The sequence below is a fragment of the Oncorhynchus gorbuscha genome, linkage group LG18 (assembly GCF_021184085.1).
Source record: "Oncorhynchus gorbuscha isolate QuinsamMale2020 ecotype Even-year linkage group LG18, OgorEven_v1.0, whole genome shotgun sequence".
NCBI lineage: Eukaryota > Metazoa > Chordata > Actinopteri > Salmoniformes > Salmonidae > Oncorhynchus > Oncorhynchus gorbuscha.
The window spans coordinates 15,885,366-15,909,143 of NC_060190.1; the positions used below are offsets into that span (position 1 = coordinate 15,885,366).

Genomic DNA, 23,778 nt, shown 5'->3' on the forward strand with positions numbered 1-23,778 from the left:
ATATCAAATGAAAGTGCATTAACATGAAGGAATTAGTGGTAGCATACGTGTTCCTTGCTAATGGATAGGCAGATGACTGGGGCTGAGTTGGTATAGTCCCTTATAGCAGAGGACAATAGGAACCGGGCAAAATGGGAAGCAGGTTCACCAGCATTAAATGTTGGTGTCTGTGTGTAATAGTGAATTTGGTCGGTAGTCTACTGATCCAAATGTATGTTTGGAGAGGCTTAGACCTGCAATTGACTTCATCTCAGCAGGGGATTTATTTTTGGTATAATGTCCTCAAATAAATGCTGCGATCAATATGTAATTACACCATCTGACATTTTAATCACTTTTATGTCTACAGTGACGGTGGATGTTCCAAAAATGGGAATGTGTCATTGTTGGAGTAGTATAACAAAAGAGTATTACATTGTGCCTCCGTTCTAAACCTTACGACTGTTAAGGTACAATGGAAATGTAACTACTCAATAATTACGTCTAGACTGAAATCCAGAGCAATGGTTCTTTGGTCACTGGTTCTACAGCTGGCATCCTGATTAGATTGACGTCAGGGCTGTGATAGGCGTACAGGGGCAGATGGCTAATCTGAGATTCTAACCTCCCACAAGGACAGGAGGAGTGAGGCTTTTCACACGCCCTAGGCACGCAGCCTACACGTTCAAGACACGCTATATGGGTGCTCTGAATCCAATCATTTCACAGCCAGCGCTAGACAGTCTAAGCTTCATTGGCCATTGAACACTTCATTTGACAGGCTGCGTTTCAGAACGTCTGAACTTTCTCTGACATCTGAATTTCTGCACTCACGAGTGACTCAGAAAGTCCTTTGAAGAAGAACTAGGGAATGTTACTGTTCTGACATCGAGTTGTTTCTTTAGAGAGAGGCGGAGTTGCAGAACGTCTCAACTTTTGACATCTGAATTTCTGCACTGAAGAGTGACTCAAAGTCCTTTGAAGAAGTACTAGCGATTGTTACTTTTGTATTATTACTCATTTCTGAATCCGCAACCAGAACTGAATAAACTACTTTTAAAGTTGAATGAGAAATCCAAGAATTCTTGCTATTTCTATGAAGATCTTGAGATAACCCTATAGGCCATCCAACCCTGACCCACCCAAGACTGCTGGTCATACTGCTCGCTGAGCGGAACAATGATATGCCGAACGGTAATCTGGTTTAGACCGCATGGGAATCATCACACATCACCAGATGCTTTAGCCAGTAATAATTGACCATGACATCAAGTCACACGCATTGGGTTGCAAAATTCCTGGATCTTTCAATAAATTCCCTGGTTTTCCAAAAATCTGGCTTGAGGATTCTGGATTTCCTGCTTATTCCCTTCTGATTCCAGGAAACCTCCAACCAGGAATTCAAGGAAAACCTGGGAATTTATTTAAAGTTCCAGGAATTTTGCAACCCTACACACGCACATATTCTCAGGCATTCCCATGGGGCTCTTGGACTGATGCCTCTTTATGTTCATCTTACTTTGGCATGTGACACGTGCCTGATCTTCCACCACTTACACTTCCAGCTGCCCTCACTGGTAAATTAACACAGAAGGCGATTGGTTTTTAGTAGCCCAAGTTGTGACACTTGGCTCAGTGCACTAGTGTGACCTTTGTCGTACTCCCACTTCATAACAACATCATGAGGGAGAGGGTTGAAGAGGTCGTCTTTGGTAGTTTACTCATCAAAAGCAAAGAAAACAAAAATGGTTGCTAATATTTTAAGTTCAAAGTTTCAGATGAGTTTATTAACGCAAGGTGTCTAGTTCATCCAATTTACCCCCAAGTATGAATAGGATTTCAAATGTTTTTGTTCGTGTCAGAATGTTTCATATGTTTAAAACAGTAAATGTGTTATTTGTACAAGGGTGCGATCTCAGCCCTCTCCTGTACTCTCTGTTCATCCACAACTGCGTGGCCATGCACGACTCCAACTCAATCATCAAGTTTGCAGACGACAACAGTAGTGGGCTTGATTACCAACAACGACGAGATGGCCTACAGGGAGGAGAGGACGGCCCTCGGAGTGTGATATCAGGAAAATAACCTCTCAATGTCAGCAAAACAAATAGAGATGATCATGGACTTCAGGAAACAGCAAAAAGAGCACACCCCCCCCCCCCCATCCACATCGACAGGACAGCAGTGGAGAAGGTGGAAAGTTTTAAGTTCCCCGGTGTACATATCACTGACAAACTGAAATGGTCCACGCCTCTTCAACCTCAGAAGGCTGACAAAAATTTTGGCTTCTCACCGAAAACCCTCACTATCTTTTACAGGTGCCCAATTGAGAGCATCCTGTCAGGATGTATCACTGCCTGGAACGTCAACTGCACTGCCAACAACCGCAAGGCTTCCAGAGGGTGGTGTGGTCTGCACAACGCATCACTGGGGGGAAACTACCTGCCCTACAACACATGATCACAGGAAGGCAAAAAATATAATCAAGGACAACAACCACCCGAGCCACTGCCTGTTCACCCCGCTTACATCCATTAGGAGAGGTCAGTACAGGTACATCAGAGCTGGGACAGAGAGATAGAAGCCACCACTACTAGCACAGAAAGGCAGCTGCCTACCTAGGTCATCCACAGCAGCTCTCTGCTCCCACTTGGCAACGCCCACGTCACAAACAATGCCTCCTGTCCACGATACTGAGCCTGGTCCTCGAAAACAAAACTGTAGAGCGTGCTCTTCTTTCCAGTAACACTCTTCATTTCTACAACCTAACATACTACAAATCAAATCAAATTTATTTATATAGCCCTTCGTACATCAGCTGATATCTCAAAGTGCTGTACAGAAACCCAGCCTAAAACCCCAAACAGCAAACAATGCAGGTGTAAAAGCACGGTGGCTAGGAAAAACTCCCTAGAAAGGCCAAAACCTAGAAAGAAACCTAGAGAGGAACCGGGCTATGTGGGGTGGCCAGTCCTCTTCTGGCTGTGCCGGGTAGAGATTATAACAGAACATGACCAAGATGTTCAAATGTTCATAAATGACCAGCATGGTCAAATAATAATAAGGCAGAACAGTTGAAACTGGAGCAGCAGCACAGTCAGGTGGACTGGGGACAGCAAGGAGCCATCATGTCAGGTAGTCCTGGGGCACGGTCCTAGGGCTCAGGTCCTCCGAGAGAGAGAAAGAAAGAGAGAATTAGAGAGAGCATATGTGGGGTGGCCAGTCCTCTTCTGGCTGTGCCGGGTGGAGATTATAACAGAACGTGGCCAAGATGTTCAAATGTTCATAAATGACCAGCATGGTTGAATAATAGTAAGGCAGAACAGTTGAAACTGGAGCAGCAGCATGGCCAGGTGGACTGGGGACAGCAAGGAGTCATCATGTCAGGTAGTCCTGGGGCATGGTCCTAGGGCTCAGGTCCTCCGAGAGAGAGAAAGAAAGAGAGAAGGAGAGAATTAGAGAACGCACACAGGACACCTGAATAGGACAGGAGAAGTACTCCAGATAAACAAACTGACCCTAGCCCCCCGACACATAAACTACTGCAGCATAAATACTGGAGGCTGAGACAGGAGGGGTCAGGAGACACTGTGGCCCCATCCGAGGACACCCCCGGACAGGGCCAAACAGGAAGGATATAACCCCACCCACTTTGCCAAAGCACAGCCCCCACACCACTAGAGGGAAATCTTCAACCACCAACTTACCATCCTGAGACAAGGGCGAGTATAGCCCACAAAGATCTCCGACACGGTACAACCCAAGGGGGGAACCCAGACAGGCCGACCACAACAGTGAATCAACCCACCCAGGTGACGCACCCCCAGGGACGGCACGAGAGAGCCCCAGCAAGCCAGTGACTCAGCCCCGTAACAGGGTTAGAGGCAAAGAATCCCAGTGAAAAGAGGGGAACCGGCCAGGCAGAGACAGCAAGGGCGGTTCGTTGCTCCAGAGCCTTTCCGTTCACCTTCCCACTCCTGGGCCAGACTACACTCAATCATATGACCCACTGAAGAGATGAGTCTTCAGTAAAGACTTAAAGGTTGAGACCGAGTTTGCGTCTCTGACATGGGTAGGCAGACCGTTCCATAAAAATGGAGCTCTATAGGAGAAAGCCCTGCCTCCAGCTGTTTGCTTAGAAATTCTAGGGACAATTAGGAGGCCTGCGTCTTGTGACCGTAGCGTACGTGTAGGTATGTACGGCAGGACCAAATCAGAGAGGTAGGTAGGAGCAAGCCCATGTAATGCTTTGTAGGTTAGCAGTAAAACCTTGAAATCAGCCCTTGCTTTGACAGGAAGCCAGTGTAGAGAGGCTAGCACTGGAGTAATATGATCAAATTTTTTTTTGGTTCTAGTCAGGATTCTAGCAGCCGTATTTAGCACTAACTGAAGTTTATTTAGTGCTTTATCCGGGTAGCCGGAAAATAGAGCATTGCAGTAGTCTAACCTAGAAGTGACAAAAGCATGGATTAATTTTTCTGCATCATTTTTGGACAGAAAGTTTCTGATTTTTGCAATGTTACGTAGATGGAAAAAAGCTGTCCTCGAAATGGTCTTGATATGTTCTTCAAAAGAGAGATCAGGGTCCAGAGTAACGCAGAGGTCCTTCACAGTTTTATTTGAGACGACTGTACAACCATTAAGATTAATTGTCAGATTCAACAGAGGATCTCTTTGTTTCTTGGGACCTAGAACAAGCATCTCTGTTTTGTCCGAGTTTAATAGTAGAAAGTTTGCAGCCATCCACTTCCTTATGTCTGAAACACATGCTTCTAGCGAGGGCAATTTTGGGGCTTCACCATGTTTCATTGAAATGTACAGCTGTGTGTCATCCGCATAGCAGTGAAAGTTTACATTATGTTTTCGAATAACATCCCCAAGAGGTAAAATATATAGTGAAAACAATAGTGGTCCTAAAACAGAACCTTGAGGAACACAAGTGAATCAAATTGTAATCAATGAAGTTGAGCATGGATGGGGCTATTACAGTCTGGTCATACAGAAAGTGGGCTAAACACCAGAGGGAAATAGAACAAGGGAATAACATTTAAGTAACATGCTAAATGGTCAGCAACAGCCCAATGGTAAAGCTATAAGAGGAGATTACAAGGGAACAGGGTCCAAAGACGCTCTGAAATGACTTCCTGTGCCCTTCACATTTACCCTACTGCTAACTCCGCAACCTGTACTGAGCTTCCCTGCCGCTCTCGCTCTCTCCTTAACACACAGGCACAATTAAGCCAGCTGCCTCACCTCAAGGTGATTGAACTAACTTTCCATTAGCACATCACACACTGCAGAAGAAAAGGGCTCGGTTGGATTAGATCATGTCCAGATAACACAACAAGCACCAGCGTGTCCTGGTCAGGGAGAGGAACACAGAGAGCTGGTCATTGCCTCTGTAGGGAGGATAGGGCTACAATGGGAATGACAGTGAATGACAAAACGTGTAAGAGTGTGTTTGTGTGTGCGACCACACTTGAGAGACTCAGACATGGTCTGAGACAGAAAGAATGGGTCAACTGACTGGGTCAACACTCATTTGTGATAAAACATGAACATGAGACCCAGTTGTGTGTGTTGGGAAAAGGAATGCAAAATGTATTGAATGCATGGAGCTTTGCAGATTACATGGAGTGAATTGATACTCTTTTTCACCACTAGGGGACACTGGCACACCACATCTGGTTACTGCAGCCAAGGCTCCTCTCAGGCTGTCAGAACATCTCGTTGACTGTGCCAACCCTAGCAACTCAGTCAGTCGCACAATTGCAATACATTTTTGTCAATGGCATTTCTTCCAATGCTTTGAGCATACAAATGAATACAGGATCTCTATGGCTTTCTCAAGCCATGTGTAATGGTTCTGTTCCAGCTTCAGGTGATATGGAGGCAGGGCAGAGGCAGTTAAGTCCTAATCGATTACCCTCCAGACAGGGTCATGTCCAGTCCAGTAATCTCCCTATCCAAAGCTCCTCCAGTACCCGAGCTAAGCTCAGTGGCTGCCCGGGCCTAGCTGAGATGTTAACCGGTCTCTCACTCATCAGCTTTCCTAGAAAACACCTGACCAGCTTAATGGCTATCAGCAGTGGCAGTTGTGTTAGCTGAGCAGGTGTGTGTATGTGCGCTCCTGTGTGTGAGCCTGTATGTGTGTGTGTACCTCAGCTCTGTAGGGGAGGAAGAGGGCGCTGGCCAGGTTGCCGGTGATGCCAGAGAGGACGTAGACGATGGAGATGCGGACCCAGCCAGCCAGCTTCTCCAGGTCTCTTAGGATAGTCATCTGGAACACTACTGACACCAGGCAGTGGAGGAGGCTTCATAGGGAAGAGGCCAGTCAGAGGACAACACATGGAAATGTACACGCATACTGTAGGCTTATACTATATTAACACACACACACACACACACACACACACACACACACACACACACACACACACACACACACACACACACACACACACACACACACACACACACACACACACACACACACACACACACACACACACACACACACACACACCTACACGTTGTTAACATAAGCACACACACCTGAACCCCAGCACGTGCTGTAATCTCCTCACTAAGTACCGATATCTGAATCATGTGGGGGAATCCTCTCTACGCAGTATTTCATGTTAAGGTCATACTTAGGGACACAATGGGATATCCCCTGAGCTTTCACTGACCATGTAAACTGACAAGGAACAATCAGAGCCGTGTAGTAGGCTACAACTAGGGTTAAACAAAGTAAGAAAGGCCCAGTACAATCAAAAACGTGATTTTTCTGTGTTTTATTTATATTTCCACACTGAGGTTGGACTACTGCTGTGAAATTGTGAAATTGACGATAATTCCCTATTAGTGTAAGAACTGCTTGAAATTTGAGCCTGTTTTGGTGGGATGGAATTTTGGCAAGAAGTTTGCTAAGACTATCTTGTAGTGCTTTTATTGGCAGAGGGGTTTGGAACTCTTTCATTTTGGTCTGTTAACAAATGTACTGCCTGGTGATGCCAAATGTACTGCCTGGTGACGCCAAATGTACTGCCTGGTGACGCCAAATGTACTGCCTGGTGACGCCAAATGTACTGCCTGGTGACGTCAAATGTACTGCCTGGTGACGTCAAATGTACTGCCTGGTGACGTCAAATGTACTGCCTGGTGACGCCAAATGTACTGCCTGGTGACGCCAAATGTACTGCCTGGTGACGTCAAATGTACTGCCTGGTGACGCCAAATGTACTGCCTGGTGACGCCAAATGTACTGCCTGGTGACGCCAAATGTACTGCCTGGTGACGCCAAATGTACTGCCTGGTGACGCCAAATGTACTGCCTGGTGACGCCAAATGTACTGCCTGGTGACGCCAAATGTACTGCCTGGTGACGTCAAATGTACTGCCTGGTGATGCCAATAAAAGCACTACTTAGCTAAATTGTTGCTTGAGAAATTGCTCTTTGCTAAGAAGCGATTTTTGACAAATACATTGTATCACAGTAAGATACTTAATTGTTACCCAGAAATGGCTGCATTGGACCTTCTGCATTGGACCTATTAGAGAGATTTTCCTTGTCAGGTCAAGTGGTCGGCAAAAACCCATTTATTTTATTTAACCTTTATTTAACTAGGCAGGTCAATTAAGAACACATTCTTAGTTACAAGGACGGCCTAGGAACAGTGGGTTAACTGCCTTCTTCAGGGGCAGAACGACCGATGTTTACCTTGTCAGCTCGGGGATTCGATCTAGCAACCTTTCGGTTACTGGCTCTAACCACTAGGCTACCTGCCGGCACTAAGTATTGATGGGACTACAGTGAGCTGACCTGAAGTCTACATAGTCTTACTGTCAAGCACTTTAGGCGAAAAACAATGTCATGTATAAAAAGTACTTTAGAAAGACTGTGTATGATTACCCTGCGTGTAGGAACAAGGAGAGCCACAGCCTGTAGACCTGGTCAGGGACGTCAGGGTTGAGGAAGGGCAGGAGGCCACACACCTCATCCAGACAGTGGATCTGTTAACGAAGAGAGACCACCGGATCAGATAGGGAGTTGGCTGTCATGAAACAAACCCTGTAAACAACACCCACCTACCTGGGAGCAGAGGGTGGCCTCCTCGTGGAAGTAACCGTGCATGAAGGAGCAGTACTCTCTCGTAGTGATCTCACACCGGCCCTTAGTTCCTATGCAGCAGGGTCGTCCCTTGAGGTTACAGTCCATGTGTCTGTAGCCTGTCAGGTTCGTCTTGCGTGGGGAGGTACAGATCTGGGATCAGATGGAGGGAAGGTGAGAAGAAGCTAGTGTTGGTTTCCACTGATCCAAGACCTGAGGTTATGATGGTTCTGTAACCTCTCATCCACTGCTGTATTTTAATACCAGGGGCTTATACTGTACAGTGGGGCGCAACATTCTGTAGAAATGGAATGTATAATGGTGTCTGTTCACGCAATACATGTTAGCAGGGCTGTCAGACGGAGCATAACTCTGAATGATCCTCCTGTCACTCACCGGCCAATGTGTGATGTCATCGGGCCAGATGTGAGGCTCTGCTGAGGCGGGCTCTTCACAGGTCCTGTTCCCAGCATGCACCAGGAAAACAGTTAGCAGGAAGACACTTTATGATACCCTCGAGTAAGTTTTACCTTGTCAGGTCAGGACAGTGTGTGTGTGTGACCACTGTAGTCATTATAGTAAAACAGTGTCAAAGACAGTACCTGGGGTCCTGGTGGCACACAGAGCCTGATGACCTCAGAATGTCCACATATTCATTCCTCCATTTCATGAAGGTGGCCAATGACTCCTACACACAGACCAGAATAAACACAGCCAGACACAAGTTGATCATCTTGTTTCTAGTTTACAAGCATTCATCTCTCAGTGGCAAGAGAATGTGTATGAGACAGACGAGAATAAGTGGGAGTACAATAGTACTGGTTTGTGTGTATGTGTGTGGGTCTACTACAGTATGTGTGTGGGCCGACAATAATACATATGCATGTGAGCGTACTGTGTACGTGTGTGTTTGCGTACCGAGCAGTCGTTGCTAAGGGTCTGGACACAGCCCGAGTTGTCGTTCTGTACACAGCAGCCTGACTCTCTCTCCTGGTCCTTGGCTTTCTGGATGAGACTGACTATCTGGCTGTCCTTGCGGATACACGGGGAGAACTTGGCCCCAAGGTGGATTAGGTCCTCCTGTGAGGGGGAACAGAATACAGGAATACATTGTTAATCTGGCACCCAGACACATATTTGACGTAGCAACCAAAATTTGTTAACCTAACCTGGCAACCCCAGCACAGTTAACCTTACCTGGCAACCCCAGCACAGTTAACCTAACCTGGCAACCCCAGCACAGTTAACCTAACCTGGCAACCCCAGCACAGTTAACCTAACCTGGCAACCCCAGCACAGTTAACCTAACCTGGCAACCCCAGCACAGTTAACCTAACCTGGCAACCCCAGCACAGTTAACCTAACCTGGCAACCCCAGCACAGTTAACCTAACCTGGCAACCCCAGCACAGTTAACCTAACCTGGCAACCCCAGCACAGTTAACCTAACCTGGCAACCCCAGCACAGTTAACCTAACCTGGCAACCCCAGCACAGTTAACCTAACCTGGGAATCCAATAAAGTTAACCTAACTTGGGAATCCAATAAAGTTAACCTAACCTGGGAATCCAATAAAGTTAACCTAACCTGGGAATCCAATAAAGTTAACCTAACCTGGGAATCCAATAAAGTTAACCTAACCTGGGAATCCAATAAAGTTAACCTAACCTGGGAATCCAATAAAGTAAATAAACCTAACCGGGCAACTCAGAACCAGGGCCAAAGAAGTATTAGGCTTACTGGCCTAGCCAGTGTGTTTTAGCTGGTCGTTAGACCTCTTTTCTGTATTGTAAGTAGTCAAGAGATCCTATTTTGATAGTCAACCATACAAAAAGGTAGTACCTAGTGCATCACAGTACAGAACAGACAAAGCTAGTTATCCACCAAAACCCCAGATACAGTTATTTGAGCTATAGCCACCCACTAGACTAGTCGTGTGGGACCCTTTACACTCTTCATACTGTGGCCTATGTGGGATGATGTGGTGGAGGCATCGTCTTACTTGATCAGAAAACACACACTTTTTCACTTGACACACTACATAGAACATAAACTGTAACTTGGGTGACTGACCGTCAGCCCACCACGTTCTCTGAAATGAACATTCTGTATCACTGTCCAAGTGGACATGAACCTGACAAGTGTGAAGTTTCTTAAGGCAAAATGAAGTCAGAAAGTCCTTTGGACCAGTCAAAATACTTTAATACAGTCAGAAGGCACACTAGTACAGTCAGAAGGCACACTAGCACAGTCAGAAGGCACACTAGTAAGTACACTATAGTAAGTGAGTAAATAACTAGTTAATAAGAACTAGTGAGTGAGTCCAGAACTTCTTTAGCATGTCCTGTTGAAGCCCAAGTGCGTCTCCCACCAACACCACAGACCACCGCAGACATAGCCTAACAAAACTAAAGACCCCACATGTAAGACTGAAAAGGCATTCAGTATGTATGACATTACGATAGAAGAGCAGTGACTCACAGAGCCGGGGCCGATCCAGAAGTTCTCCTGCTGGATGAACTTGACACTCTCATAGATGCCCTTGTTCTTCAACACCTGTGGAGGGAGACCAAGAAAACACAGTCAGGAGAAACAGTGCAATGAATCCCTAAGGTAGCCATTGTGGATCAAAAGAGCCAGAGCCACCACAGAAACCATTGGATTACAGAAGCCATTTTGGATCCTATTAGGGGGTCGAGTTGCCAAGGCCCTATGGGACTCCTCACCAGTTCAGTGGTGGAGTGTTGGGCGAACCCCACAGGGGCAAAGCCATAGGTAGCACAGGCCAGGATGGTGATGACCACGTGGACAAAGGTGATCCAGTAGGTGAAGTACGGTCTGAGGGACACGACAGAGCAGGGTTGTTTTTCTTATTTGATTGGATCGTTTGAAAATGTACACAACGATATAGCTGCAGAGTGAAAATCACATGTATGTGGTTCTCACAGACGAATGAATGTCCACTAAATGTGAAGTACTAGGTGTGGATTGTGTGAAAGTACTGTTAAGTATTCATATGCGTGTTTCCCTTCCCTCCTCACCTGTGGCTGCTGAAGTCGTCCAGCTGTTTCTGCACCTGGCTGCTGATGCTGCGCCGGTAGTGACGGTTGAGCCAGTTTCCCACCACGCCCATGCCGTACTGCCGCTTGGGCTTGTCAAAGGCAAAGTGCTTGACCTGGGAGGCGATACGACGCCCCCGCTGCTGTGACCTGGCCTTCTCAATATGCATGGTGGGGGTTTTAGACACATCCCTAATTGGGGGGGGGGGGGGGGGGGGCACAAAGAAAGACACACAGAGAGCGAGACGCACAGAGAGCGAGAGAAACAGAGACAGGAGGCAAAGGGAAGGGTTGAAAGAGTGGAGGAGAGAAAGAAACTTAAAGTCAAAAACTGTAGAAGCCAATGAGACTATCACTCACTCTCCCCATCCCTCTCATGGAGGCTACTTACAGGCTCTGGTAAGGCTCATGGTGACCTCCATAGGAAGCCGACATAGGGGGAGACTCGAACACATCATCAGCCATGGAGTACAACTCATCATGGGCATCCACCTGAGACAGAGAATTGACATGGGGAGAATGTTCTCGAGAGGCCCACAGAAAACAAATCTCTTCTCAATTTTCTAATGTAGAAAATTCCATCCGCCATTCTGCACTAATCATTCCATATACTATCCTCCCCTACACACCATCATTCCCATCAACCAGTCCATAGACATCATCACTACATACTCCATCACACGTCTCACTCCAACAGTACAGGATCTGGCTTTCTTAACTTTCAACTACTTTCTTAACTTTCAACTACTTTCTTAACTTTCAACTACTTTCTTAACTTTCAACTACTTTCTTAACTTTCAACTACTTTCTTAACTTTCAACTACTTTCTTAACTTTCAACTACTTTCTTAACTTTCAACTACTTTCTTAACTTTCAAGAAAATCTCAAGAAAACTTATATTCACCCTTCATCCCTCCACTCACTGTCACACCTACTATTCATCCCTCCACTCACTGTCACACCTACTATTCTTCCCTCCACTCACTGTAGCACCTACTATTCATCCCTCCACTCACTGTCACACCTACTATTCATCCCTCCACTCACTGTAGCACCTACTATTCTTCCCTCCACTAACTGTAGCACCTACTATTCTTCCCTCCACTCACTGTAGCACCTACTATTCTTCCCTCCACTCACTGTAGCACCTACTATTCTTCCCTCCACTAACTGTAGCACCTACTATTCTTCCCTCCACTCACTGTAGCACCTACTATTCTTCCCTCCACTCACTGTAGCACCTACTATTCTTCCCTCCACTCACTGTAGCACCTACTATTCATCCCTCCACTCACTGTAGCACCTACTATTCATCCCTCCACTCACTGTAGCACCTACTATTCATCCCTCCACTCACTGTCACACCTACTATTCATCCCTCCACTCACTGTCACACCTACTATTCATCCCTCCACTCACTGTAGCACCTACTATTCTTCCCTCCACTCACTGTAGCACCTACTATTCATCCCTCCACTCACTGTAGCACCTACTATTCATCCCTCCACTCACTGTCACACCTACTATTCATCCCTCCACTCACTGTAGCACCTACTATTCTTCCCTCCACTCACTGTAGCACCTACTATTCTTCCCTCCACTAACTGTAGCACCTACTATTCTTCCCTCCACTCACTGTAGCACCTACTATTCTTCCCTCCACTCACTGTAGCACCTACTATTCTTCCCTCCACTCACTGTAGCACCTACTATTCATCCCTCCACTCACTGTAGCACCTACTATTCATCCCTCCACTCACTGTCACACCTACTATTCATCCCTCCACTCACTGTAGCACCTACTATTCTTCCCTCCACTAACTGTAGCACCTACTATTCTTCCCTCCACTCACTGTAGCACCTACTATTCTTCCCTCCACTCACTGTAGCACCTACTATTCTTCCCTCCACTCACTGTAGCACCTACTATTCTTCCCTCCACTCACTGTAGCACCTACTATTCTTCCCTCCACTCACTGTTACACCTACTATTCTTCCCTCCACTCACTGTAGCACCTACTATTCTTCCCTCCACTAACTGTCGCACCTACTATTCTTCCCTCCACTCACTGTCACACCTACTATTCATCCCTCCACTCACTGTAGCACCTACTATTCTTCCCTCCACTCACTGTAGCACCTACTATTCTTCCCTCCACTCACTGTAGCACCTACTATTCTTCCCTCCACTCACTGTAGCACCTACTATTCTTCCCTCCACTCACTGTAGCACCTACTATTCTTCCCTCCACTCACTGTAGCACCTACTATTCTTCCCTCCACTCACTGTCACACCTACTATTCATCCCTCCACTCACTGTAGCACCTACTATTCTTCCCTCCACTAACTGTAGCACCTACTATTCTTCCCTCCACTCACTGTAGCACCTACTATTCTTCCCTCCACTCACTGTAGCACCTACTATTCTTCCCTCCACTCACTGTAGCACCTACTATTCTTCCCTCCACTCACTGTCGCACCTACTATTCTTCCCTCCACTAACTGTAGCACCTACTATTCATCCCTCCACTCACTGTCACACCTACTATTCATCCCTCCACTCACTGTAGCACCTACTATTCTTCCCTCCACTCACTGTCACACCTACTATTCATCCCTCCACTCACTGTAGCACCTACTATTCTTCCCTCCACTCACTGTAGCACCTACTATTCTTCCCTCCACTCACTGTAGCACCTACTATTCTTCCCTCCACTCACTGTAGCACCTACTATTCTTCCCTCCACTCACTGTAGCACCTACTATTCTTCCCTCCACTCACTGTAGCACCTACTATTCTTCCCTCCACTCACTGTAGCACCTACTATTCTTCCCTCCACTAACTGTTACACCTACTATTCTTCCCTCCACTAACTGTAGCACCTACTATTCATCCCTCCACTCACTGTAGCACCTACTATTCTTCCCTCCACTCACTGTCGCACCTACTATTCATCCCTCCACTAACTGTCGCACCTACTATTCATCCCTCCACTAACTGTCGCACCTACTATTCATCCCTCCACTAACTGTTACACCTACTGTTCTTCCCTCCACTCACTGTAGCACCTACTATTCTTCCCTCCACTAACTGTTACACCTACTATTCTTCCCTCCACTCACTGTAGCACCTACTATTCTTCCCTCCACTAACTGTAGCACCTAGTATTCTTCCCTCCACTCACTGTAGCACCTACTATTCTTCCCTCTAACTGTAGCACCTACTATTCTTCCCTCCACTCACTGTAGCACCTACTATTCATCCCTCCACTCACTGTCGCACCTACTATTCATCCCTCCACTAACTGTTACACCTACTATTCTTCCCTCCACTAACTGTAGCACCTACTATTCTTCCCTCCACTCACTGTAGCACCTACTATTCTTCCCTCCACTCACTGTAGCACCTACTATTCTTCCCTCCACTCACTGTAGCACCTACTATTCTTCCCTCCACTCACTGTAGCACCTACTACACTACTATTCTTTACACCTACTATTCTTCCCTCCACTAACTGTAGCACCTACTATTCATCCCTCCACTAACTGTTACACCTACTATTCTTCCCTCCACTCACTGTAGCACCTACTATTCTTCCCTCCACTCACTGTAGCACCTACTATTCTTCCCTCCACTCACTGTAGCACCTACTATTCTTCCCTCCACTAACTGTTACACCTACTATTCTTCCCTCCACTAACTGTAGCACCTACTATTCATCCCTCCACTAACTGTAGCACCTACTATTCTTCCCTCCACTCACTGTCGCACCTACTATTCATCCCTCCACTAACTGTCGCACCTACTATTCATCCCTCCACTAACTGTTACACCTACTATTCTTCCCTCCACTCACTGTAGCACCTACTATTCTTCCCTCCACTAACTGTTACACCTACTATTCTTCCCTCCACTCACTGTAGCACCTACTATTCTTCCCTCCACTAACTGTAGCACCTACTATTCTTCCCTCCACTAACTGTAGCACCTACTATTCTTCCCTCCACTCACTGTAGCACCTACTATTCTTCCCTCCACTAACTGTAGCACCTACTATTCTTCCCTCCACTCACTGTAGCACCTACTATTCATCCCTCCACTAACTGTAACTCCTACTATTCTTCCCTCCACTCACTGTAGCACCTACTATTCATCCCTCCACTAACTGTTACACCTACTATTCTTCCCTCCACTCACTGTAGCACCTACTATTCATCCCTCCACTAACTGTTACACCTACTATTCTTCCCTCCACTAACTGTAGCACCTACTATTCTTCCCTCCACTAACTGTAGCACCTACTATTCTTCCCTCCACTCACTGTTACACCTACTATTCTTCCCTCCACTCACTGTAGCACCTACTATTCATCCCTCCACTCACTGTCGCACCTACTATTCATCCCTCCACTCACTGTCGCACCTACTATTCATCCCTCCACTCACTGTAGCACCTACTATTCTTCCCTCCACTAACTGTCGCACCTACTATTCATCCCTCCACTAACTGTCACACCTACTATTCTTCCCTCCACTCACTGTCGCACCTACTATTCATCCCTCCACTCACTGTAGCACCTACTATTCATCCCTCCACTCACTGTAGCACCTACTATTCATCCCTCCACTCACTGTAGCACCTACTATTCATCCCTCCACTCACTGTAGCACCTACTATTCATCCCTCCACTAACTGTCACACCTACTATTCATCCCTCCACTAACTGTCACACCTACTATTCTTCCCTCCACTAACTGTCACACCTACTATTCATCCCTCCACTAACTGTCGCACCTACTAAGACTCCAGCCACCCAAGGCATAGACTGTTCTCTCTGCTACCGTACGGCAAGCGGTACCGGAGCACTAAGTCTAGGTCCAAGAGGCTTCTAAATAGCTTCTAACCCCAAGCCATAAGACTCCTGAACATCTAGTCAAATGGCTACCCAGACTATTTGCATTGCCCCGCCCCTCCACACCCCTGCAACTCTCTGTTGTCATCTATGCATAGTCACTTTAATAACTCTACCTACATGTACATACTACCTCAACTAACCGGTGCCCCCGCACATTGACTCTGTACCGGCACCCCCTGTATATAGTTATTCTTTACTGCTGCTCTTTAAATACTTGTTACTTTTATCTCTTATCTGTCATTTTTTTAACTGCATTGTTGGTTAGGGGCTCGTAAGTAAGCATTTCACTGTAATGTCTACACCTGTTGGATTTGGCACATGTGACTAATACAATTTGATAGGACAGGAGACCCAAAATAGCCACTTGACATTGTGTTAATTATCTCATCTGTGTGATCTAGTACAATGGCTAAGCTGAGACTGACTGTTTTCACCTGGAACACAGAGCACAAACAGATACATATAGAAGAGACAGACATATAGAGACACACATATAGAAGAGAGACAGAGACATAGAGGAGACAGAGAGAGACATATAGAAGAGACAGAGAGACATGAACTCATCAAAAAAATAAATGTCCTCTCACTGTCAACTGCATTGATTTTCAGCAAACTTAACATGTGCAAATATTTGTATGAACATAACAAGATTCAACAACTGAGACTTTAACTGAACAAGTTCCACAGACATGTGGAAAAAAAGACCGAGAGAGACATATAGAAGAGAGAGAGAGAGGAAAAGACATATAGAAGAGACAGAGAGGGGAAAAGACAGAGAGAGACATATAGAAGAGACAGAGAGGGGAAAAGACAGAGAGAGACATATAGAAGAGACAGAGAGAGACATATAGAAGAGACAGAGAGAGACATATAGAAGAGACAGACATATAGAAGAGACAGAGAGAGACATATAGAAGAGACAGAGAGAGGAAAAGACAGAGAGAGGAAAAGACAGAGAGAGGAAAAGACAGAGAGAGACATATAGAAGAGACAGAGAGGGGAAAAGACAGAGAGAGACATATAGAAGAGACAGAGAGGGGAAAAGACAGAGAGGGACATATAGAAGAGACAGAGGGGAAAAGACAGAGAGAGACATATAGAAGAGACAGAGAGAGACATATAGAAGAGACAGAGAGAGACATATAGAAGAGACAGAGAGAGGAAAAGACAGAGAGAGGAAAAGACAGAGAGAGGAAAAGACAGAGAGAGACATATAGAAGAGACAGAGAGGGGAAAAGACAGAGAGAGACATATAGAAGAGACAGAGAGGGGAAAAGACAGAGAGGGACATATAGAAGAGACAGAGGGGAAAAGACAGAGAGGGACATATAGAAGAGACAGAGAGGGGAAAAGACAGAGAGAGACATATAGAAGAGACAGAGAGGGGAAAAGACAGAGAGAGACATATAGAAGAGACAGAGAGGGGAAAAGACAGAGAGAGACATATAGAAGAGACAGAGAGGGGAAAAGACAGAGGGGAAAGGACAGAGGGGAAAAGACAGAGAGAGACATATAGAAGAGACAGAGAGGGGAAAAGACAGAGAGAGACATATAGAAGAGACAGAGAGGGGAAAAGACAGAGAGGGGAAAAGACAGAGAGAGACATATAGAAGAGACAGAGAGGGGAAAAGACAGAGAGAGACATATAGAAGAGACAGAGAGGGGAAAAGACAGAGAGGGGAAAAGACAGAGAGGCATATAGAAGAGACAGAGAGGCATATAGAAGAGACAGAGAGGGGAAAAGACAGAGAGGGGAAAAGAGAGAGAGGCATATAGAAGAGACAGAGAGGGGAAAAGACAGAGAGGGGAAAAGAGAGAGGCATATAGAAGAGACAGAGAGGGGAAAAGACAGAGAGGGGAAAAGAGAGAGAGGCATATAGAAGAGACAGAGAGGGGAAAAGAGAGAGAGGGGAAAAGAGAGAGAGGCATATAGAAGAGACAGAGAGGGGAAAAGAGAGAGAGGCATATAGAAGAGACAGAGAGGGGAAAAGAGAGAGAGGCATATAGAAGAGACAGAGAGGGGAAAAGAGAGAGAGACATATAGAAAAGACAGAGAGGGGAAAAGAGAGAGAGACATATAGAAGAGACAGAAAGACAGAACTAATACAAACAAAAGCATGCAGACGGAGGCAGCGAAAGAGGAGAGGGAGAGACGACTGAGGCACATGGAGAGAGAGACAAACAGAAAGAGAGACAGAAAGCAAGAATGACACAGAGAGAAAGGTAGATAGAGTAGCATTACCTTGCTGAAGAAGACAGACTCGTGAGTGTCTGCCGAGTCCACAGTATCCTCATCCAGCAAGCTGGGCCGGGCGAAGCTCCGCCGGCGGAAACTACGACTTGTCTGGGAGCCCACTGGACCTGAACGACCCTGAACCACACACAACCAGGACATTTGCGGGACAACATCAAAGACTAGCATGTGGGGAGAAACTCAACTCAAATATGACTGTGAAGTACAGTACAACATACACAGATCAACATAGCAGTCTTTTAAGCGAAAAATCCATAATTATGTCAGGCACGTACACACAAAACCATCAAATATTAATCTGTATTTCGCTCAATAGCAACACACCTGCAACACACATAAATACACACTCTTGAATGTACACTCAAAGGAAGTCTAGTTTCCTCTAACGATCCCCGGCGCCCGCTCACCCTGAGTAGGTTGGACGCTGCTCGTATACTCATGCGGGCGACAGACTCCCTCTTGCGCCGGGGCAGGTGGGCGTAGCCCCTGGAACGCTGGGAGGAGAACCGCGGGGTGACAGGTCCCGTGTGGGGGGGTACGGGGAGGTCGGTCCGTCTCATCCGGGTAGCGGAACGCTCGCCCCCGCGCTAGGGGGTCCACAATCTGAGGGGGGGGGGGGGGGGGAAGAGGCGGACAGACAGGGCAAATTCACACTGATTAAACAGAAACAAACTAAATTAAATAATTAACTGTCACATCATTAGCTTCATCACAAAAAAACTACATTGTAAAGCTGAAATCCTCAAGAGGTGACATTTAAACTAGCTGGGGGAATCTAAATCAGGAAAACGTTGCACTCTACAGGAGTTGACAAAGAATTACACTGACGGCTCTACATGAAAGTGATACTGATGTCACAGTGAAATTCACACACACCTATAATCCATCTACTAGGAGTGTTCTGTGTGTGCACGTTTGTGTGTGTGCACATCTGTGTGTGTGTGTACATCTGTGTGCCGAGGTATAGAAGCTTGTTATGCAGTCTTACCCGAATCTTCATAAGAGTTGACAGAGAGCAAAGGAGAAAGAGGAACAAAAACTGATTGGGAGAGAGAAAGGAATAGAAAGACAGAGACAGAGAGACAGAAATAAGGGGGCAGAGTGTGACAGACAGAAGGAGAGAGAAAGAGAGCGAGTCGTGGAGACAAACTAGCACCCAGGAGCGGGTGTGTTGGAGTCAGGAGAGCAGAGAGTGTGGGGACTAACAGAAACGATACGTCTAGCTGGGGCTCAGACATAGTCAACCTCCTGTCACCACGGTGCCCGCTCTGCATTATTTATGGCAGGCAGAGGGTGCACATCACTTCCCCTTGAGTGGAACTACCGCCGCCCTTCCACCTAATCTCTGTGATGTCTCCATTCTGAGTAGAGGTCCAAAAGCCGGAGTCTAATCTGATGTCTGACACCGAGACAAGTGATGACGGTTGTTGATGATAGAGTCTTGGTAGGTAAAGTTGATTTGATTGTGCAACAAACACAGTGGCCCCGTTTCCAAACAATCCCTACCCCTCAGTCCCTGTGCACTTCATGTAGATCAGAAAAGATGTGGATAGTAGTATCTTTCCTTGCCACTTTATTGCTAATATGGTGCATTCAGAAAGTATTCAGCCCTGTTGACGTTTTCATTTGCCTTTCACAGCCTTCTTCTAAAATGGATTAAATAAAAGTTTCCCCTCAATCAATCTGCACACGATACAGCATAATGACAAAGTCAAAACAGGTTTTAAGAAATGTTTGCAAATGTATTACAACTAAAAAACAGAAATAACGTATTCGCATATTCAGATCATTTGCTATGGGATGTCGATATTGAGCTCAGGTGCATCCGGTTTCCATTGATCATCCTTGAAATGCTTCTACAACTTGATTGGAGTCCACGTGTGGTTAATTGAATAGATTGGACATGATTTGAAAAGGCACACATCTGTCTATATAAGTTCCCACAGTTGACAATGCATGTCAGAATAAAAACCAAGCCATGAGGTTGGAATTATCCGTAAAGGAATTGACCGTAGAGTTCAGAGACAGGATTGTGTCGAGGCACAGATCTGGGGAAGGGTACCACAACATTTCTGCAATATTGAAGGTCCCGAAGAACGCTGTGGCCGCCATCATTCTTAAATGGAAGAAGTTTGGAACCCCCAAGACTCTTCCTAGAGCTGGCCGCACAGCCAAACTGAGCAATCGGGGGAGAAGGGCGTTGGTCAGGGAGGTGACAAAGAACCTGATGGTCACTCTGACAGAGCTCTAGAGTTCCTCTGTGGAGATGGGAGAACCTTCCAGAAGGACAACTATCTGTGCAGCTCTCCACAAATCAGGCCTTTATGATTGAGTGGCCAGTCCTCAGTATAAGTCACATGACAGCTCAGACCATGAGAAATAAGATTCTCTGGTCTGATGAAACCAAGATTGAACTCTTTGGCCTGAATGCCAAGCGTCAACTCTGGACGAAACCTGGCACCATCCCTACAGTGAAGCATGGTGGTGGCAGCATCATGCTGTGGGAATGTTTTTCAGAGGCAGGGACTGGGAGACTAGTCAGGATCGAGGGAAAGATGAACAGCACAAAGTACAGAGAGATCCTGAATGAAAACCTGCTCCAGAGCGTTCAGGAACTCAGACTGGGGCAAAGGTTTACCTTTCAACAGGACAACGACCCTAAGCACACAGCCAAGACAACGCAGGAATGGCTTCTGGACAAGTCTCTGAATGTCCTCGAGTGGACTTGAACGCGATCGGACATCTCTGGAGAGACCAGTAGCTGTGCAGCGACGCTCCCCATCCAACTGACAGACCTTGCGAGGATCTGCAGAGAAGAATGAAAAACTTCCCAAATACAGGTGTGCCAAGCTTGTAGTGTCATAGCCAAGAAGATCCCAGGCTGTAATCGCTGCCAAAGGTGCTTCAACAAAGTACTGAGTAAAGGGTCTGAATACTTATGTAAATGTGATATTTCAATTTTTTTATGGTTTAATACATTTGCAAAAATGTCTAAAAACCTTGATTGAATCCATTTTAGAATAAGGCTGTGACGTACCAAAATGTGGAAAAAAGTCAAGGGGTCTGAATACTTCCCGAATGCACTGTACCTACCCAGTTCTGTCAGACCTAGGGGCTAAGAGCCTACCTTGGGAATCTTGTTTGCAGCGGGTGAGTCCAGGCCCTGGTCCATACTGATGGGGTGCTCCGGCTCTCTGTACTGGGCCTTGAGCTTGCCGTAGCGCTGGCTGCAGTGGCGCAGGCTCTTCCTCTGCCATAGCTGCTGCTTGGTCTCACAGTCCTCACCCACCCCGAACCAACCAGCTGCTTGGGCTGTAACTTGGGCTGTACTCCTGGATGAGGGGGAGGGAGAGAAGTGGGAAAGAGGAGAGAAGGGAGGGAGGGAAAGGAAAGTTGGTGGGAGGAATACAGAAGAAAGAGGGAGAAAGACAGTGAGGTGTAAAAGAGAGGGAGGGGAGGAGAGAATTACAACTTGATTATGTCCAACATTCCAAACAGTCATAAAAGGAAATCCCCCGACACCCCCCCAAAGAAAAATCCCATTGGATGAGAAAGCCAGCGTTCCCTCCCCTCTGAACTTCTTCTCCAATGGGGTTTGAGAAGGAGAAGAGGATGCAAGGAGTACACAATTGAGATTCTCTCCCACTGCCTTTTCTCTTTCTCTCTCCCTTCCGTTTTTCTCTCTGCCGCCATTTGTTAATCTACAGCCTCTTTCCACCCCCCCAACCCCATCAAATCTTCTCATGCACTACCTTCCCTTTCTTTTTGCACTCGTCATCTTCCTCCTTTCTCACCCTCACTGCCCCTGAAATCCTCCTATAACCCCTTTCAGCATTTTCTTCTACCCTCCATTAGTTTCCTCCTCCCTTCATTTCTTCCCTCTCTCTTCCCACTTCTCCCTCTCTCTCCCCAACCCCACTTACTTGCGTATGCTCTGAGACAGGGAAGTCTGTCTGTGGAAGGCTGCCCTCCTGTCCCCAACAGAGTGACCACCACCACCACCATCAGCACCACTGTCAGACAGAGGACTGGCCTGCTGTTGGCTCTCACTCTTCTTCAGGGACGAACGCAGGGGCTGGACAGAGGGACAGGGGAAAGAGCAGAGAGTCAGTATACAGGTAGGCTTACTGAGTATTATCCTAGCTCAGAGAGTCAGTATACAGGTAGGCTTACTGAGTATTATCCTAGCTCAGAGAGTCAGTATACAGGTAGGCCTACTGAGTATTATCCTAGCTCAGAGAGTCAGTATACAGGTAGGCTTACTGAGTATTATCCTAGCTCAGAGAGTCAGTATACAGGTAGGCTTACTGAGTATTATCCTAGCTCAGAGAGTCAGTATACAGGTAGGCTTACTGAGTATTATCCTAGCTCAGAGAGTCAGTATACAGGTAGGCCTACTGAGTATTATCCTAGCTCAGAGAGTCAGTATACAGGTAGGCTTACTGAGTATTATCCTAGCTCAGAGAGTCAGTATACAGGTAGGCTTACTGAGTATTATCCTAGCTCAGAGAGTCAGTATACAGGTAGGCTTACTGAGTATTATCCTAGCTCAGAGAGTCAGTATACAGGTAGGCCTACTGAGTATTATCCTAGCTCAGAGAGTCAGTATACAGGTAGGCCTACTGAGTATTATCCTAGCTCAGAGAGTCAGTATACAGGTAGGCTTACTGAGTATTATCCTAGCTCAGAGAGTCAGTATACAGGTAGGCTTACTGAGTATTATCCTAGCTCAGAGAGTCAGTATACAGGTAGGCCTACTGAGTATTATCCTAGCTCAGAGAGTCAGTATACAGGTAGGCTTACTGAGTATTATCCTAGCTCAGAGAGTCAGTATACAGGTAGGCTTACTGAGTATTATCCTAGCTCAGAGAGTCAGTATACAGGTAGGCTTACTGAGTATTATCCTAGCTCAGAGAGTCAGTATACAGGTAGGCCTACTGAGTATTATCCTAGCTCAGAGAGTCAGTATACAGGTAGGCTTACTGAGTATTATCCTAGCTCAGAGAGTCAGTATACAGGTAGGCCTACTGAGTATTATCCTAGCTCAGAGAGTCAGTATACAGGTAGGCTTACTGAGTATTATCCTAGCTCAGAGAGTCAGTATACAGGTAGGCTTACTGAGTATTATCCTAGCTCAGAGAGTCAGTATACAGGTAGGCTTACTGAGTATTATCCTAGCTCAGAGAGTCAGTATACAGGTAGGCCTACTGAGTATTATCCTAGCTCAGAGAGTCAGTATACAGGTAGGCCTACTGAGTATTATCCTAGCTCAGAGAGTCAGTATACAGGTAGGCTTACTGAGTATTATCCTAGCTCAGAGAGTCAGTATACAGGTAGGCCTACTGAGTATTATCCTAGCTCAGAGAGTCAGTATACAGGTAGGCTTACTGAGTATTATCCTAGCTCAGAGAGTCAGTATACAGGTAGGCTTACTGAGTATTATCCTAGCTCAGAGAG

General features: G+C 46.3%; 1 protein-coding gene across 1 annotated transcript in view; it reads right to left on the bottom strand.

Moving 5' to 3' along the window:
• Positions 1-23,778, bottom strand: part of LOC124002918 (inactive rhomboid protein 2-like) — a 46,957-nt gene that overhangs the window by 2,418 nt on the left and 20,761 nt on the right. Inside the window, 15 exon segments of the mRNA XM_046310755.1 lie at positions 6,140-6,293; positions 7,895-7,995; positions 8,075-8,245; positions 8,489-8,552; positions 8,695-8,780; positions 9,011-9,172; positions 10,573-10,647; positions 10,818-10,929; positions 11,133-11,342; positions 11,542-11,642; positions 18,310-18,438; positions 18,729-18,854; positions 18,856-18,924; positions 21,449-21,653; positions 22,245-22,396. Coding sequence (XP_046166711.1) covers positions 6,140-6,293; positions 7,895-7,995; positions 8,075-8,245; positions 8,489-8,552; positions 8,695-8,780; positions 9,011-9,172; positions 10,573-10,647; positions 10,818-10,929; positions 11,133-11,342; positions 11,542-11,642; positions 18,310-18,438; positions 18,729-18,854; positions 18,856-18,924; positions 21,449-21,653; positions 22,245-22,396 — 1,917 coding nt within the window.